Source organism: Schistocerca nitens, chromosome 8, assembly GCF_023898315.1.
Source record: "Schistocerca nitens isolate TAMUIC-IGC-003100 chromosome 8, iqSchNite1.1, whole genome shotgun sequence".
Taxonomy (NCBI): Eukaryota; Metazoa; Arthropoda; class Insecta; order Orthoptera; family Acrididae; genus Schistocerca; species Schistocerca nitens.
The window spans coordinates 380051572-380070894 of record NC_064621.1 but is presented as its reverse complement, the minus strand read 5'-3'; the positions used below and the strand labels follow the sequence as shown (position 1 = coordinate 380070894).

Below are 19323 nucleotides of genomic sequence, written 5' to 3'. Positions count from 1 at the left end.
GATTCCCAGTCGTCAACGTCTTATGTAGCATCTTTAAATTGACTTCTGGAAATTGTGCAAGTGATGTACACTATACAGAGTTCCGAATGACGTGGCTCTTTTTCACATTTTTTGCCGACGCAAACGCTATGATGATCAAATTCGTTTTCACATTGTGTATTTATGGAAGTAGAGATGCGCACTCCCCTATGACGCAGTACCAAACTATCCGTTAACAATCACACCGCACTTTTATTTGGAGTCTGACGTATGTACATTCTCAAGTTGGTATCGAACTAGACAGTTACTAAAAACATTAGGTTGCACCGTGACAGACAATAAAACACGTATATGTGTTTAGTTGACACACAGACACTCACGCAAAATAAATAGATGATAACTTTAAAGTGCTGCCTGATCGATGTTTATGTGCGGACTCAGTTATCATCTTTAACATATTCCAGCCTAGCCGCGGTTCCTCGAGATCTCGCGTAGATCAATTGTGAATACCGACAGAGATGTTTCCCATTTAATAGTTCGCCCGGGACTATTGTGGAGGGTTACGTCTGACTAAAGACTGGCGTATAAACATACTGCGATCTCGAAAACTACATAATCATTTTAAAAAATGGCTAAGCTAGATTTCGCTACTATAATTATTAAGACTAACTCGGTTTATGAAATGTGTGTTGGTTTAGGAAATTAGAAAAGTTTGTGAAACCATTTTATGCATCCGTATTTGAAATACCCTATTTAGAATTACAAGTGCCGCATTAAAAATTACGGTGAATTACACAAAAATCTTAACTAATGGCTTCATTAATTAGTGAAATATCTCAGCTTATGTATAAAATTCAGGTCAACAGAAGTATAATGGCAAAGGTCAGGATCTTACAAGCACTGCAGCAAAATGTGCAATGGAAAAGTTAGTTATCTTGTACGTTAATTAGTTTCACAGAAATTGAAGTACGTTACTGAAAAGTCGAAATGGCAGTCTCTCCAATGAGTGGTGTCACTGTATCCATAAATACAGTGCAGTAAAACGTTAAGTGATTTTTGTCTTTTCGTTTACAAGGTTTCCAGTAGAACTAGATGCGTCATTGGAATCAGCACAGTGAAAATAATACCTTGCATAATTAACCCTCGTAGGAAAAAGCTTAGGTTATGTTTTGAAGTATTTGAGCACCTACCACACGTGTATTAGTTAGAAAATGTACGTAAATTGAAAATCGGTGAAACAAAGAAAATAATTATTAGGAGGGGTCCAGTAAGAGCAGATAGGAGATTCCATCTTGCTCTGTTTCATGCTGACTTTACTGTATACAGCAGAACTGTCTGCGAACAGCTTCATGCAACCCGAACTACATCATTTATATATGTTATGAACATTAATGTCCGCATAAAACTTCCCTGCGGTACTCCCGACATTACTTTTACCCTGGTCGGTACAGCCACGTTAGCAACATAGTATTGTGTTCTGTCTGCTAGGAAGTACTGAATTCAGTCACAAGTCTGGTACTATACTCGGTAAGCTCAGGTCTTGTGCACTAAAGGACAGTACAGAGCTATCTTTTTTTTCCTTTCTGGTTTTAGTTACAAATGTGACCTCTTTTGCGAAGATTCTTCAGCTCTGATAGTATCCTCACTTAGCTCGTTTCAAATGGATCGACGTGGCGCACTAAGAAACTGTAGTCTGATTGTAAGTGGAAGCCTTCAATCCGTTGTTCAGTCAGCCTAATCTAGTCGCTGGTTAGTGCCTTCAAACCATCGAGGCTAAATGCCTGATGCTTGCTTCACCGGGGCCACTGGGGATCCCGTGTCCCATCCTTTGCCGAGTGTGAGTTACTGGTCCGCCTCGAACAAGTCTCGATACCAGCGGGACATCAAACGGTGACATTCATTTCCTTACTGATACGTAACTTCTCATATTTTACTCTTCTGCAGATACCTCACAATAACCAGCATCTTAGGATGTTTTTCATTAGCTAAATTACATCTCTGCAACATTTTCTTACAAGCATAAGGTACAGCTATGTGCAGTACGCTCGTATTCTGTGTGGTATTGAAGGTAGTAGAACTTATCATAATCAGTTATGATGGCGTATGAAATGCGTAGCCCAATTAATTACCGTAAGTATATTCGATAACAGAATGTTGTAAAGTACTCTCAGTTGTAGAAGAACTTCGATTTTCCGTATATCTTGTGATAAGTGTTCCTCTGTGGCCAACTCATTTCCAAAGATTGAACATTTCCGAAGGCTGAAATAATACAACATTTTCAAAGATACCGCAAAAACATTTGCAAATTTCGAGTCTTTGTAATTTATTCTACAGGTATCAAACATTTTCTCGGTAAAATGGAACCAGTTACAGAAATATTTCAATTTAATTATAATGTTGTGTATTATTAACGGCACAGTGCTTGGTTTTATTGGAAGTGCCATGCATTTCTACACTCACACCTGAGAATCAGAATACACAGTACATTACAAGGAACCCTTTTGCTGAATGTGGCATGAAAAATACAACATATCTGTTTTTTTCACATACACGGTGGGCTTACAAAGTGTCTAAAACCTCAGATCCCATCGTATCTTAAAACCTGTGCTTTACAGTAAGATACAGCCTACATTAATGGATGTATGAAACATTGTTTTGAACCATTGTTCGGCCCCTCAGCCAACTGCATATCACAATTGTGTGCCTAGTACTGTATGTACCAGCACCCAGTTTTAATTTAGTATTATGCCCGTAGTCATGAAATATTCATTGCCGTGTGAAAAGCTGCGTTAAAGGAGGATGGTTCGTCCAACTGAGTACTTCATGTCAAAAGGATAGTTCTGGGAAGTTTAACTGTTCAAAATCTGTATGGTTGCTGCTTTAACATTGACTTTGTCACTAATAACGCCTTTTAGTATTACTGATCCTGAAACTTATCATCAGTAAGAAATATACCGTGTTTAGATAAACAAATAGCAAAAGTAAGTGTTTATCTTTGCACATCAAACATTGATTCAGCAAAACGTCAGATTTTCAGTGCACTTCCTCCAAAAACATATTTTCCCTATTTGAACGTAACAGGCAGAATTCAAATGTTCGTCTTGAATTTGCTGGCTTTTCTTTTGTGTGTGTGTGGATGTGTTTGGGGGGGGGGGGGGGTCCATTTCTGACACGTCATGGCTATGCAGAGCTCATAACTTACCTAGGAGGTATGTAATCTTTCTGTTAACACCTTCATATTTGATGGGTAGCAGAAATGGGGAAGAAATTATGCATTTGTTTGCATTTGTGCGTATGTAAAACCATAAAACTACAGTCAACATGATGGGTGTGAAGCCAGTTCATTCTGCCATTTTTGTGTCTCACTACACTTCGCGCTAACTGTTGTGCTTAGAATATAATATAAAAAATGTTTTCCCGTAATCTTGGGTGTACTGCCCCACTACTTCTCTTTTATATTTACTGCTTTCTGGGTGCCAAGCTTAAGGAGATGTGGCATTTCTTGAAACAATGTACGGTCCAAGAGGAATATTCGATACCAGTCGTCGGCATTGACCAGTGACGTAAATGGCTGCAGTGACGTCACCTAGCGATGGTTCACAGTTTGATTGTTAATCGGCGTAGCCAACGAATGTTAAGACTAAAATAACTGTTCGTGGTGTCCGACTAATCTGTAGCTTAGACCGTCTCAAAACACCGGCATACATATCACATTTCGGATGGACATCGGCTATTTACTCTTAAATATATTTTAAATGAATATACGTGTAAAGAGGAACCGTTGTTATCAAAAATCTCAAGATGTTATTTACGGCGTTCGTTGCGTGTTTCCTATGTCACAGGCCAAAGCCAACGACTAGTATAGAATATTCCTCTGTATCCCAATATAGGCAGCACTGGATGTATGTTAATACAGCGTACATATTGAACGATGTCTCTTATATAATGCGAGCATGGCACTCTTGCATATACTCCCTACGACAGTTACCAAAGGAAGAGAAATCTCATTTATTTCGAGACAAGTGTAAATGACCTGTAGCAGAGACGTAATTGCTGAAGTTAGAGATTATATAAACAGTGTCTGACATTTCTCAATTTATCCTCGAACTGTCAACTAACATGAGTAAAGGACACCCTGTACTCTTGCACGCAATATCACCCTTTCTGATCGATTTTACTTTAACGTCATAAAGATCCGAGGTCTTCAGATAATACTTCAAACTGATCACATACTTCGACACACTGGACATTGGTAACAGAAGTATTTCCTTCTTTAATCAAATTTTACTTATATAAGACTTGCAGTAGAACACTGTAGACAAATCTATACTACTATATAAAGATAAATTGCAGTTTAAAATAGTGTGAGGGGTCCGCATGTACGTGGAGCCAGAGTTCGTAACATAATTCATGAAAAATTACCTGAAACGGTTCTCATATGCAGAAGAGATGGTAACTTTGACACCACTGAGCCAAAGATGTCGCCTGAGTGGCAGAACTGATTGTAAGTAGGAGCGCTGGGAGCGCAGTAGCAGTTGCCGCTGCACTCTGTTATAAGTAGGATGTAAGACTTAAAGTTAGTGGCTAGCTGTGAGAATTTAGTTGTTGGTCTACGGACGCAGTGTAATAATAATTTGTGAGGCTATAAGATTATCAAGAATTGAACTGATACTGATCGTTAACAAATATTTACAACTGACCATGGCAATTATAGAAGAGTAATGAATTTTTGCTTTAACTGAAAGGGAAAGCAACTGGAAGAAATTTGTATATTTAGGAGTGTGCAGCAATGCGATATGTGGATTTGGATGACTTTTACAATACGGATCCTTGAATGTAAGAACCAAGTATTTTCCATCAGATTTAATGTGTAGGTTGATTCAGTATATCCGATTTGTAATATTTTGTTTGTTTTGTAATCGTGATTAAGAGAAGTTAAATTTTGGAAACTGTTTTGTCAAACGATCAGACTTTTTCTCATGTAAGAATCCAAATATTTGTAATTACGACAGTAAGTGATAATTATATAATGGTTGGGTAGTTCACTGATTTTGAAGTTAATTTAAAATGTTTCGTATCATATTCTGTGAAGGTGAAACTTTATTTTGAGTACAATTTTCAAACTGAAGCATCCAGTCTTAACATATCCCCTTATCTGTACCTCATCTTCTTCCATGTCGTGTTTATTTAAATCCAACGAATATTCCTCCAAAAGAAATAATTTTTCAGTCAGTATCAGAAAAATATAAACGTTGAGACTGACATAGGCTTCATACTTTTAAATATATATGGTACAAAATACGTATGCAATACATAAAGGGGAAACTTTATTAATAAAAATCTCGAAAAGTTCTTGACCAACTTATTTCCCATTTGTACACAATATTGTAATAAAATCTTGGATGGACATAGGCTAGTTATTTTTAAATATTTTTTAAATAAATATACATGTAATATGTAAAGAGGAAACTTTGTTAGCAAAAATCTCAAGAGCTTCTTAAAGAATTTATTTCAAACGTTTACTCCGTGCTCTAATAAACGTTCTGACAAAGACATTGGCTGTAGGTTTTTTAAATATACTGCTATGGAATCTGTCACCGGAAAATTTGCAGTGCTATTATTTCGCGGATTAAAACCACGAGAAATACTTCTATTGAAACTATCTCACAGATCCAGCAGCTGGACAGGTCTCTCCTGTACCCCTTGTATCAACGATCCCAACTGATTTACCAATTCATTTTCAGTGCCTTCATTTACCAGTCGAGGTTTCGTTTGCAATACCAATAAAAAGGGGCTCATGGTGTGTGTGTGCGTGTGTCTGCCTGTCTGTGGATGTGTGTGTGTGTGTGTGTGTGTGTGTGTGTGTGTGTGTGTGTGTGTGTGTCTGTGTGTGTGAGAGAGAGAGAGAGAGAGAAAGAGAGAGAGAGAGAGAAGGGAAGAGGAGGTGGAGAGAGAGGAGATGGACAGAAACAGGGGAGACTAGGACGTATATAAAATTCCCACACATATTTAGCAATTGCGAAGCACTGCTGGTTACGCTAGTATGGTATACGAATGCACGCAGCAGTTCCGCCTTGATGCAAAATTCCTCGGTGAGGCTGTAGCTTACCTTCGCGAGGCATGTAGAGCAAGACGTAGGTGTTCCCCAGGAAGGGCAGGGCTAGGTCGCCCGGGATACGCTCCACGTCCCTCCAGACCCGCCACCTGCGGGAGAGTAGCATGGCGGAAACGGCGAACACCACCACCGCCGCCAACAGGGCCGTCACTGTCAGCATTCTACAGTACTTTGCTCTGCTTAGCTGCTGTAGCCTAGCCGTGCCTCCAGCTCGTACTGTCAACGAGTCCAGGACTGCCCGACGTTCCCTGAAAGCCGCAGTTCCGTGCCTTGGCAGCCATAATTATGTTCTGTCACGCAATCGTACGAACATCCTTATTTTCTCACAAGGTCAATGTACCAAACACGCATGCACAGAATCACACACACGAGCGCTCCCACACACACACACACACACACACACACACACACACATACACATTACTTTCAGACAGCCTTACCTCGCACGGTATTTAACCTAGATTGTATTGCATTGTATTGTATTGAACTGGGGACCTAGAAACGACTGAGAGGCTTCGTCGCCTCAGTGGTACACAACCCCACAACAGGCTACAGCAGTCCACCCACCCCACCGCGGTCCCACACCGAAGCGATTTTGGGAAATCATGGAAAGCCTAAATGAGATTGGGCGGACGCGGGTTTGAACCGTCGTCCAACCGAATGCGAGTCCAGTGTGTTAAACACCGTGCCTTTTTCACCTATCATCCACTTTTGTGCCTATGATTGTAAAATTTTTCGATCGCCCACTCTTTCCACAGGAATTATGATTTATATGTCGAGGATGTAACTTATCTTCACAAAATTTATAAAGTAGAGATACAGCAAGTTAAAGCATACAATAATAATTACTTACGAAATATTTTATATCGAAATTTTATGGAAATCTAATGAAAATTATTCTAAAATCCATGCTGTGTGCCGACCACCACGATAGCTGGAACACCCAGTAGTAGTATGGACCAGCTTGAGTATCACTGGTGTAAAGCAGGACATTTGGTACTTTTATTTTGTATGGACGTATCTTGCCGACCCTGTAACTGTAATTAACTAGTGCGTAAACTGTTAATTATGACTTCCTTTGAATAAAATATGGAGCAGTACAATTAACATTGGTTTGGTAACCATGTAATATTTTCCCCTCTTTAGTGTTCTAGGATTAATCAATCACTCCTAATATACCTGAGAGATCACACACAATCCGTAACACTGAAAAATTTGGTGCACCTGACAAAGCGGCGAATGCTATTGAAAAGAAAAAAACCGAGCTGAAAACGGTGAATATTGTTTCCTCCAAAGCCTGCAAATGCAAAGTCTTAATTCTATAGTATATACAGAACTACGACAGTCTCTTCAGAAATAATAAACACTTTAAAACACGACGAGACAATAACACCCACACAAACACACACGTTCACGTGCGTGCGCGCGCGCGCACGAACACAGGCGAGCACAATTAGAGAAAACATAGCAAAATTATTTTCTTTAATATTAACTTAAAACATGTGTATCGTCATTGAAAATGTTGGCGATTCTGTTTACGCTTATTGTAAAACGACGGTAAAATAAGGTAATGCCTGAAACTTCATGGCAGATTACCATTTTTTTTTTTTTTTAAAGTGTTCAGTTATGAGTAGGTGGAGACAAGGCGGGCAGGGGTCGAAACCCGAGGCCTGGCCGCGATGTCTTCCCCCCTCCCGTCCCTGAAGCACTCCCGCAAAGTAGCTTTTTGATTTATTTTTGTTTTATTTTTATTTATAATTTTTTTTAGTCACCAGGAAAAGGGTAAATGAAAAAAAGATCTTTATTGGTACAAACTTAAATACAACAGAAATGCCATCCTTCCGGCGAAAATAACACAAGACAATATACTCGTACAAGGCGAGGAATTTTTTTTTTTATGAACAAGGTGTAGGGAAAAAAAGAATAATAATTCTGATGTAATCTAAGAGGTGTGAAGCAATATACAGTGGAGTGAGGGAAAGACCAGTGTTGTCTGGGGTAGTGCATTGAAGAAAGGAGGCGCGTGTCCATGCGCCTACTCCACTGTGGGTGACAAATGTAGAAAGGAGCGCGGGGAGTCTCACATGTCAGCAGGGGGGGCGGGAGTGCTGTCGGCGTGTGGCACCATCCAACTGAGCGGGGGTGAAGTAAAGATCGCATGTAGATAGTTGGCGAAGAAGGCGCGGTAGCACGGTCGCTGTTCAACTTCACTGTGGGCGGTTTGTAAGTACTGCCAGAAATCAAGGCGTGATTTGTCGCCACCATTATACAAGTAGGTGATCGTCCACCCCTTGACCCATACAATCGCATGATTTTTGGAGGCGGGGAAATAAGAATTCTCAGGATGGATAAAAGTCCGTGGGTCAATCGAGTCCGGCGGAACGCGGAGGTAACAGGCAACAAACTGTCGGGCAAGTTTCCAGACGTCACTGGTGGCAGCACAAGTCAGTTGGTGGACATCGTCATCCACGAGGTGGCAAATGGAACAAAGTGGAGAGTCCTGTAGTCCGATGGCGTGAAGGCGATGGTTTGTGGCGAATTTTTCATTTGCGACTTGGTACCATGTTGCCCGGATGTTGGAGGGAAGAAAAGGCTGGTGGATGTGACGCCAAACCGTTGGCCACCGCGTGGACGGATGTCTCAGTTCGATATTGTTGCTGGATATGGAACGAAGGAGTGGGGTGTAAAAATCTTTAGGTCGAGGAGAACGCGTGGTCGGTAAGTGCGTGTGAGCATAACTGAAGTCGACGATGAAATCAGAAATGTGGGTCAAATGGTGCTTGATGTGTCCGACTGGTACTGGTGGTGTTATGGTCGCGGGCACAAGAATTTCCAGCAAGCTGCGCGTAAGGGAGGTGCCCCCATGCCACTGCTTGTGCATGGTGGACATGTACAAGGACGCCGCTCGGAGTCGCACATTGACAAGGCCGAGGCCTCCTGCTCGCGGGGGAAGGGTGAGCGTGTCGCAGCGGACCTTAAAGATCGTACCGGCCGTAAGGAAGTATCCGAGGGCAGCCTGGAGGCTGCGTCCAATAGTTGATGGCAGCGGGAGGACCTGTGCGATGTGGACCATTCTGGCCGCCACATGTTGATTGAGGTATTGGACACGTTGTAAAGAATCGAGTCGTCGGAGAAGATTTTGTCGCACCGTCGTGCGGATAGTTTGGAGTGCACGCCGATAACTGATGGCAGCGGAGCGGCGCACGGTGGAGGTGAAAATGATACCAAGATATCGTAGTTGTTGTACACACGGGAGAGGTGCTAAGTCGTCGTGTGAGAGGCCGCGTCCAATGGGCATCGCCGCGGATTTAGCCACATTCATGTTACTGCCCGTTGCAGTGCCGTACGTTGATATCAAATCAAGTACCGTGTGCGTTTCACTCCGTGAGCGGATCAAGAGGAGGAGGTCGTCCGCATACGCACGACATCGAAAACTGTGCTGTCGCAAAGTGAGACCAGAAAGGTGGCTCGTCAGACTCCCGATGAGTGGCTCCAGGCTTATGGCATACAGTAGGGTCGAAAGTGGGCAGCCTTGCCGTACGGAACGCCGGATCGCCACTGGTCCCGCCACACGGCCGTTAACCTGAATCAGAGATTCGGCGGTGCCGTACAGGCGCCGGATCACGTCGATAAAGGTTGGTGGAAAACCCATGCGGTTCATCACTGAGAACAGAAAAGGATGCCGCAATTTGTCGAATGCGCTGTCAAAATCAATGGCAACCACTGCTGCGCAGAGTCTGCAAGCCGCTGCCAGTGCAATTAAATCGCGACATTCTCCTGTGGCCGTTTGTATATTAACTGAGCCGCCCGGAGTTGTCTGTTCCGGGGATAGAATGCTAGGCAGGATCTTGCGGCATCGCGTTGCCAGTAGGCGTGTAAAAATTTTACAGTCTGCGTTAAGCAGAGTCAGGGGACGGTAATGTGATGTCGTCACACCTGGTGTCGGTTTGTGGATGGGTATAATAATTCCCGTGACGAAGGACGGCGGTACGGCGTTCCCCATCGTCAGCAGTTCATTAAACATCGTTGTCCACCGTGACGCCATTAGAGTGAAGAAAGCGCGATAAAATTCTATCGGCAATCCGTCGACACCAGGTGACTTATTCAGAGCACCTTTTTTGATTGCATCGTGGATTTCGTCACGCATAATGGGCTCCATCAGCTCGTCCGCTTCGTCGCTGGTGAGGGTGCGAGTTACGTGTGGTAACACAGACTCCTCAGGGTGGTTGTTGGTAGTCTCCTCCTGGTACATTGTGCGGTAGTGGTCGACAAAGGCACTGACGATTTCGGCCTGGCAAGTGACGTGCTGGCCGTGACAGGTGGTGATCTCGGTGATGAGTTGTCGTCGTCGATGTTTCCTATCGGAGGCGATATGATGCATGGTCGGATGTTCTTGTTCCGCCGAATCTTGACGTCGGGTTCGCACCATAGCCCCCTGCAGTCTACGGCGTGTCAAAGTTACAATTTGCGCCTTAATCCTGCTGCGTTCCCTCTGCGTGTCGGGGGTGGGCGGTTGGGCGTCCAGGTCGCGGAGAACGGCGTAGAAATAGTCGGTAGTGTGCCGGCGCCACATAGCAACTTCCTTTCCATACTGAATCAAAGTACGTCGTATGGCAGGTTTGGCACATTCTAGCCACCAGGTCAAGGTAGTGCCGTATTTAGGTAAGCGACGTTCACAGGTGGCCCATGTCTCGGTAACACGTTGAAGACATTCGGGATCATGAAGATGGGAGGTGTTTAGCTTCCACGGTGCACGACTACGCCAGACCACTTGCTTGGGGAAGAGAATGTTGCAGATGTAGGCACAGTGGTCCGAAAAGGCCAGGGGCCAAAGTTCTGCACCTTGGACTGCAGGCGTGAGTTCCCGAGAGACGTAAATTCTATCAAGGCGGCTCGCGGAGTGACTCGTCTGGTAAGTATGTCCAGGCGCGTCGCCGTGCCGAACTTCCCAAGTGTCGCGGAGCAACAGATCTCGGACGACAAGACGCAGTTCTTGACAGGTGTTGTAGTGGGGCACTTGATCTTTAGGGTGCAAGACACAATTAAAATCACCCCCAAGCAAGTAATGGTCGCAGCGTCCAAGAAACAAAGGAGCGATGTCTTCTGAATAGAAGAGTGCCCTGTCGCGTCTGCGGGTGGAGCCTGACGGAGCGTAAATGTTGACGATATGGGTCCCCATGACGGTGACGGCCATGCCTCTGGCAGATGGAAGGTATGTGATATCGGCCACTGGAATGCCTTCTCTGGCGTAGATGGCTACGCCGCGTCCCAGGTGGTCACCAGGAGAAGGATAAGTGTTATATCCCGCGACGTCTGGAAGAGTGGCCAGGTGTACTTCCTGTAGTAGTGCGATATCGACGTCCGACGCCCATATCATCTCTCGCAGCAGTTGAAGTTTCACGGGTGAGCTAATGGTGTTAGTGTTGATTGTCGCTATTCGGTAGGTTTGGAGCCGTACCCCGCCGTGGAGGGGAACTCCACCGGCGGAGGATGAAGAGGGACGAGGCAACGGTGAGTCGTGCCGTACGCCACCCGACGGCGTTATCAGCGGCGTAACGATGCTTCCGTCTGGGGTAACTCTGTCCCCAGCGTGTGGTCCGGGTCCTCATCGACGTCCTCACTCCACACCATTGAAGGCGTTGTCGTTGTGATGGTCGTACGTTCCACTTCGGTCGTAGGGGCAGAGGACGTCTCGGCGGCAGTCGCATCTGCGGAGTCCATTGGTTCAGGAGCACCTGAGCGAGCCAGTAGAGTAGGCATCGACGTATCCACAGTCGGCGTCATGTTGTCGTCATTCGTATCGTCGTGTAGGTTCTCCGAGGCCTCGTCGGGTCGGACGGCCTCTGGAGCATCGGGGGGTGGTGATCCGTCTCGTTCCGAGACCGTACGGCGCCTCCTCTTGCGCCTCTTAGGTGAACGTTGTTTGCGGGTTCGCCCCTCCGTGTCGGAAGACGGGAGGGAGTCGCGCCGCTCTGAGAGGAAGGCCGCCGCGGGAACGTCAAATGAAGGGGCGTCCATATGTTCAGGCGGGTGGGTGTCGGAAGTCGTCGCTGTTGGTAGTGGCGCCGGAGTAGCGGCAGGCTTTGAGCGCGACGCGTCGGCCCCAGCGGTATCCGTAGCAGCTGGAAGGGTCACCGGTGCATGGTCCGATGGGCGGCGGCCGGTGGGAGGAGAAGATAGCGCCGATGCGTAGGTGATCGGTAAAACCGTCGTCGGAGCCGGAGGTGCCACGGTAGCGGCTGGCAATTGGGTGATTCGTCGCTGAAGACACTCAGATCTGAGGTGGCCTTCTTTGCCGCACCCGGAACAGGTCTTGGGTTGGCCGTCGTATATGACAACCGCGCTGCACCCGCTAATTTGCAGGTAAGATGGCACGTGGCGATGGAGGTCGATGGTGATCTGCCGTACACCGTTAAGAACGGGGTACGTTTGGAATTGCGCCCAGCGTTCGGCAGTGTGGCCATGTACAGTGCCATAGGGGCGGAAAGCCACGATAACGTCTTCCGCTGGAAGCTCGAACGGGAGTTCGAAAACTCGTATGGTGCGCATTCCTAAGCCGGCATGGTCGACAGTGACCGCTCCGACATTGCCGTCGGCGTGGCAAAAGCGTAATCCATGGTTGGTGTCACGAAGTATTCTTTCACATACCGCGTCATTGACGACTTTGACGTACACAGTACTGCTTAATATGGAAAAATGGATGCCCAAGATGTCAGAAGCTGGGATCTTAGCAACGTCGCGTAGGAAGCGTTCCACTTCCAAGGCCTTTGGTCGTGCGTAGTCGTTGCAGAAGTTGAAACGTAAAGTTGATTTTCGAAAACGGTTGGCCATGATTCTAGTGCACGTAAGCGACACGTAAGTGACGGCCGCTGAAATGTAAACAACAGCGAGCGCGCGCGCTCCGCAGGCGGAAATAACAACACGTCCGCACTGCACGGCGGCGAAAGCCGGACTGTGTCCATCTGAGCCACCGAAGCACGACTCACGCCCGGTCCTCACAGCTTTACTTCTGCCAGTATCTCGTCTCCTACCTTCCAAACTTTACAGAAGCTCTTCTGCGAACCTTGCAGAACTAGCACTCCTGAAAGAAAGGATACTGCGGAGACATGGCTTAGCCACAGACTGGGGGATGTTTCCAGAATGAGATTTTCACTCTGCAGCGGAGTGTGCGCTGATATGAAACCTCCTGGCAGATTAAAACTGTGCGCCCGACCGAGACTCGAACTCGGGACCTTTGCCTTTCACTGGCAAGTGCTCTACCATCTGAGCTACCGAAGCACGACTCACGCCAGGTCCTCACAGCTTTACTTCTGCCAGTATCTCGTCTCCTACCTTCCAAACTTTACAGAAGCTCTCCTGCGAATCTTGCAAAAAAATGGCTCTGAGCACTATGGGACTCAACTGCTGAGGTCATTAGTCCCCTAGAACTTAGAACTAGTTAAACCTAACTAACCTAAGGACATCACAAACATCCATGCCCGAGGCAGGATTCGAACCTGCGACCGTAGCGGTCTTGCGGTTCCAGACTGCAGCGCCTTTAACCGCACGGCCACTTCGGCCGGCGCGAACCTTGCAGAACTAGCACTCCTGAAAGAAAGGATACTGCGGAGACATGGCGTAGCCACAGCCTGGGGGATGTTTCAAGAATGAGATTTTCACTCTGCAGCGGAGTGTGTGCTGATATGAAACTTCCTGGCAGATTAAAACTGTGTGCCCGACCGAGACTCGAACTCGGGACCTTTGCCTTTCGCGGGCAAGTGCTCTACCATTTTGTTTAATTTTTTTTTCATTTTAAAAAAAATTTGTTTATCCAGACCATGTGTATATGAATCTATCACCAATCCAACTTTTTTTTATTTTTTTGGGCAAGTGCTCTCCCAACTTTTTTTTTGATAGCGAGCGGGGCAGGCAGATGGCGGCAAGGAGGACAGGGGTTAATCAGTCCGAGGCCTGGCCATGGTGCCGCCCTCATACCCGTCACCACTCACATTAATTGTAAAGTTTTTTTTTTTGGGGGGGGGGGTAAAGCATCAATATGGGATTGGAGCCAGATCATTTGGTTGATACATAAACGGGTGAAGGTTTTAGAGCTCGAACAGCTATCCAATACCTGCTCTATTGTTTTATTCAATGCAATATGGAGCAAATTACTGTACTTGCGACGGTGATCCGCGTAGTGTCTAATTTTAATATATTCCGTTTCCATGTGTAACAGAAACTCGCTGTAATCGTCGCCCGTCAGCCGACTGAAGACATGACTTGTATATTGGCCCAACAGCCACATGACGGCATTATTTTTAGTTGGCGGAAAATATTTTCACGTCTGGTCTGTGCAGTAAGTTCGTGTCTATGTTATTTTCAGAAGTCCTAGTTATAAGGGCGACTTTTTGACGAACCCATTGCCAATTGCGCATGCGGTGACTGCAAGTATATCTGTGGGGAACAGTATCCACTTGGTGACAATCTGGTTCAAATGGTTCAAATGGCTCTGAGCACTATGGGACTTAACATCTGAGGTCATCAGTCCCCTAGAACTTAGAACTACTTAAACCTAACTAACCTAAGGACATCACACACATCCATGCCCGAGGCAAGATTCGAACCAGCGACCGTAGCGGTCACGCGGTTCCAGACTGTAGCGCCTAGAACCGCACGGCCACACTGGCCGGCTGACAATCTGGACAATGGGCTGTGTCGCTTAGCCCAAGCGCATGCAGGAGCTCATTTGTGCTGATAATGTTGTTAACCGCTTTGTACCATGACCAAGGACCGAAGTACACTGCTGCTGATGTTCGCCCACAGGACATCCCAATTGAAATCAGTATGCTTTTGTTCTTGCCCTCATATTGTCTCATGTGCTCCAAAATGTCCTTGGCAGTTAAGGGTCGATGTTGGAGAAGGACCTCGCTCAAGTAGCTCTTTTCCAGGTAATATGTGCGGATGTGGGAGAGCTGGTAGTCGATCGTCTGCACATTGATCAGCGGCTCTACCCTTTTCGGCGCGACTGCCTCAAACAACTTTGCCGTGAGGGTGTCAGAGTAGTTTTGGATTAAGGATGTCATCCGTTTAATGTACAAAGCCATTGCTTTGGCGTTCAGATCGGTCAGACCCATACCGCCATGCAGAGGGTCGAGGGTCACAGTCTTCACGTCAACTCGAAATATGTCCTCCCCGCCACAGAAAATTGGTCAACTTGCTCATTATCTGTTTGGCTATGACAGTGGGGATTGGAAAGACCTGTGCCACATAATATGCTCGCGACAGGATACATGTATATATAAATTTAACCCTCTGAATTTGGTCCATGCTGCGATAAACGTTATCTATTAAAGCACCCTTGACTTTGAGCGAGACATCCCGCCAATTCGCCGTTATCATCCTTTGTGGGGGGACCGTCAGTATCGTCCCAAGAGATTTGTGTTCCGTAACATGGTTAGCCCATTCTAGGCCGACATCGTCAAGTCCCCTTATACGTAGAAATTTCCTTTTAGATTAATTCATTTTTGCGCCAGAAGCGGAACAATAGCTTCTGAGGTCTGCCTCCAGTTGAATGACATCTTCCCTGTTCCTCACGACGATGCCGACATCATCAGCATATGCCCCAACTGCAGTTTTCTTCCCGGCGATCGCTACGCCCGTCATGTGCTCTTGTACTAACCGCAGCAATGGTCCTAGTGAGATGACAAAGAGCAACATGGAAAGGGGGCTTCCTTGGGGGACACCCCTTGCAATGGTAATGGGTCTTACGAGCTGGCAGTTGACGGAGATCGTGGCGGCCAGACCAGTAATCATATTGCGCACGACAGCAATGGAGTCATGCCGGAAGCCCATCCTCCGCATCGTTTGGAAGAGGTATTTATGGCTGACACGATCAAATGCTTTATAAAAGTCGACAAAAAGGAGGCCACAATTAATGGTGCTGGCAGACGACAGAGCGACGATATCTCTATATTGTGCTGTAGTCTGAAATATTGATCGCCTATAAGCACAAGTTTGCTGCTGCCCAATTATGTTTGCGGTCAACGGCATCATTCGTTTGTTTAAAGCTCTGGCAATAATCTTATAATCTGAATAAGAAGAGAAATCGGCCGGAAGTTGTTAATTTTTTTACATCCCTTATTTTTAGGAATCAACACGATTTTACATTCTTTAAGTTCTGATGGTACAAACTTTCCCCGCAGTACGTCGTTAACGGCTTGTGTCAACTTATCACCTGTGATACTCCAATATCGTTGATAGAATTCGACCGGAAGGCCATCAGGGCCCGGCGATTTCCTTTTAGGGGAGCCGCGAATTATTTCGAGGACATCGTCTGGACTAAAAGCCGAAAATAAGCTGGCGTTGTCGTCGGCCGTAATTGTGGAGGTTGTAAACGCGAATAACTCATCCGAATCGTCCTCTTGCGTTGCTTCTGCCTCATACAGGGCACTGTAATACCTGTGGATTTCTCTGATTATCTCGTTTTGCACATTGAGGACAGTACCGTTTTCTAATCTAAATTCGTCCATGAATATCCGTCGTCGGTTCTTGGGATGTTTAATCAGATGACATAACGCAGCCGTTTCGTCCTCGCTAACAGATCTGGCTTTTGACTTAATTTTAAGGCCCTCCAGTTGTTTTCTCTTTAAGCTTAATAATGTCGCTTTAATTTTCTTGATGTCGGACAAGCGCCTGTCTGAGCCATCTGCCTGATCATACAAGTCCCTTAAAACCATGTAGTAAAATTCCATTGTACGCTCTCTATACTATAAGATATAATTACTTTCCGTAACTTGGGCTTCGCCTTGCGGGTCCACCACTCCAAAACACTCGGGAAGTTGTGTACAGAGCGCAAGCAAAATTCCCAAGCTGTCTTTAATTCGGCCTCGAGCTCGTCGTCTGTTAAAAGGCCGACATTCATGCTCCACCGATTCCTAAACCAGTGAGTTGGTTGCCGGTCTAAGTTTATGCAGGCACTCACACTACAGTGATCAGAGAAGCTGACTGGAGTGATTTCCACTTGTAGCAAATTTCTCACTATGTGACTTGGCATATAGATTCTATCAATCCTGCTACTGGAATTATGTGAAATGTGCGTGTATTTCACAAGCGTGGGATACTTAACTTCCCACGCGTCCCTCAATTTCATTTGGGAGACAAGAAGGTTTAATTCAGGGGAATAATTGAAATTGGGGGATTGATCTTTATGGTGCAATACACAATTAAAATCGCCTGCAATGATCAAGTTTGGAGAGTCTCTCCGCGATAAGTAAATGATATCCTCCTTGAAAAACTTCGATCTGTCAGCGCGCCGTGCACTTCCAGATGGTGCATACAGATTGATTACACTGACGCCCATGATATTCACGCCTATCCCCCGTCCAGAGTCTAACTTTTCGACATCGGTTAGAGGTATTCCTTCCCTGACTAAAATCGCTGTGCCAGCACTCAATTGGGGAGCGAAATTGATTATTGCAAAATAGCCGGGAATGTTAATTTGCCATGTTGCAACCTCTTGTAAAAGGGCAATATCTGTACCAGAGTCAAACAAAAATTGTTTTAGTAAAGCAAGTTTTAACTCTGACGTAATCCTATTGATATTAAGGGAGGTGATAGTATAGGCCTGTAGCATACAGGTAATGAGATGTAAAAGTATAACAAAACGATGGAATCGAGCTCAAGAGCGCTGGCTGCAGAATTAAAAAAGGTAAAATGTGAGCAGCCATGAGAGGATTATTGGATCAAGAAGCTAAGTAAAGACAATAACAAGTGATACACTACGAATCATAGGCCGGTTGTAGCAAAAAAACGACACAGTGAATGCTGCGAACCATAACCGGATAAAAGGACAGAAGAAACACGAAGAAGCTTTGCAACCTTAGGCGACAGCATGGAACAAACCTTGTACCAATGGAATTACTACTGTGGAGGATGGGCTTCGCCGAGTTCTTTGCTGTTCTCATCACCGAATCGTTCCCTCACAATTTCATAACTAATATTTCGGGGTACTACATCCGCTTGCGACGAAGTGGAATTGCCCTTCTTGCGAGGAACGGAGAGATTTGGCTGTGGATTGAGCCTTCGTCGTGGGGCGTTTTGAGGTCCCGGAGTTTTTGTGGATTCTTTGAGACGTGGTGGTTTCGTTGTCGCAGCACTGCCGCCGGCAGCTGGCAGGTTGGTAAACACTTTCGCTTGTTTACTTCCGCCCGGAACTTGTTGTCGGGCGTCAGCTGTAGCGCGTTGTTGACACAACACTTCCTCACTGTGTGCGCGCTGTAGCGGCTGTTGTCCTTCGGGCGCGGCACTCAAAATTGGAGGTTCCTGTTCATGACCCGGCGTCTCAGAATTCGGCATCCCCTCAAGTTCATCCGCACTGGCTTCAAAATCGACCCGCATAACATCATCTGGTACTAAATCCTCCGCCATTGATGGTTTTGGTTTCCGGGCTGCAGGAGTCGAGTGAGATACTTCCTCATCTGAATGCTCATCACTACGTTCCAGCGGCCTTTTCTTTTGCTGAGATTCACTTTCAAGACAAACTGGCGCAGCAGTTTGCCGTCCAACGAGTGGCGGAAACGCATCAGCGGTTTTGGGCTGGGTCTCGGAGGTAGTTGCCTGGGGAGCACCAACATCAGGGTGTGCAGAAGAACCAGAAGTATCTACTGCTGTTACCTCGTTAAGTGTTAATCTACGCCGCTGCTGGAGATTATTTTTTAAGACAAAAACTCGGCGGGGGCAGTCCTGGCGAAGATGGCCTAGTTCATTGCAGATATGGCAAGTGGGGGCTTGACCAGAATATATAATGTGAGCCTTATAACCATCGACCGTGATGTGATAAGGAATATTCATTTTTACTTCCATGTCCACAGATCTAATCCCATTGAAACATTGTAATTTGTAGCGAGACGACCACTTTTCGTTGACAATTTCTTTAACCTCACCAAACTTAGAAAGCGCATCTTTAATTTTAGCATTGTCAATCTCTATGGGCAAGTTAAGTACTCGAACTGTGTGAATCGAGGTATCGGCACGTGTTACAGTAACCATACTAGTGGTGCCGTCGCGATGAACAAAAGGGACTTTTTCAAGAAGTCGATCAACTGCTACTGGACTGAGAAACTTGACAAACACGCAATAACGATCAGAATCTATCTGGGTGGTTTGCACAGAATCAGACGTGATGCTTATTACCTCGGTTAGCCAATCATGAATCTCGAGGGCGGTCGGTTGAACTCGGCGGGTATCCTTGT

General features: G+C 45.8%; 1 protein-coding gene across 1 annotated transcript in view; it reads right to left on the bottom strand.

Moving 5' to 3' along the window:
• LOC126199580 (uncharacterized) overlaps positions 1-19323 on the bottom strand; it is a 366050-nt gene that overhangs the window by 116027 nt on the left and 230700 nt on the right. Inside the window, exons 13-15 of the mRNA XM_049936504.1 lie at positions 18112-18772; positions 11673-11937; positions 6089-6342 (exon numbers count right to left, since the gene is read on the bottom strand). Coding sequence (XP_049792461.1) covers positions 6089-6342; positions 11673-11937; positions 18112-18772 — 1180 coding nt within the window. The remainder of the gene's footprint in view (positions 1-6088; positions 6343-11672; positions 11938-18111; positions 18773-19323) is intronic.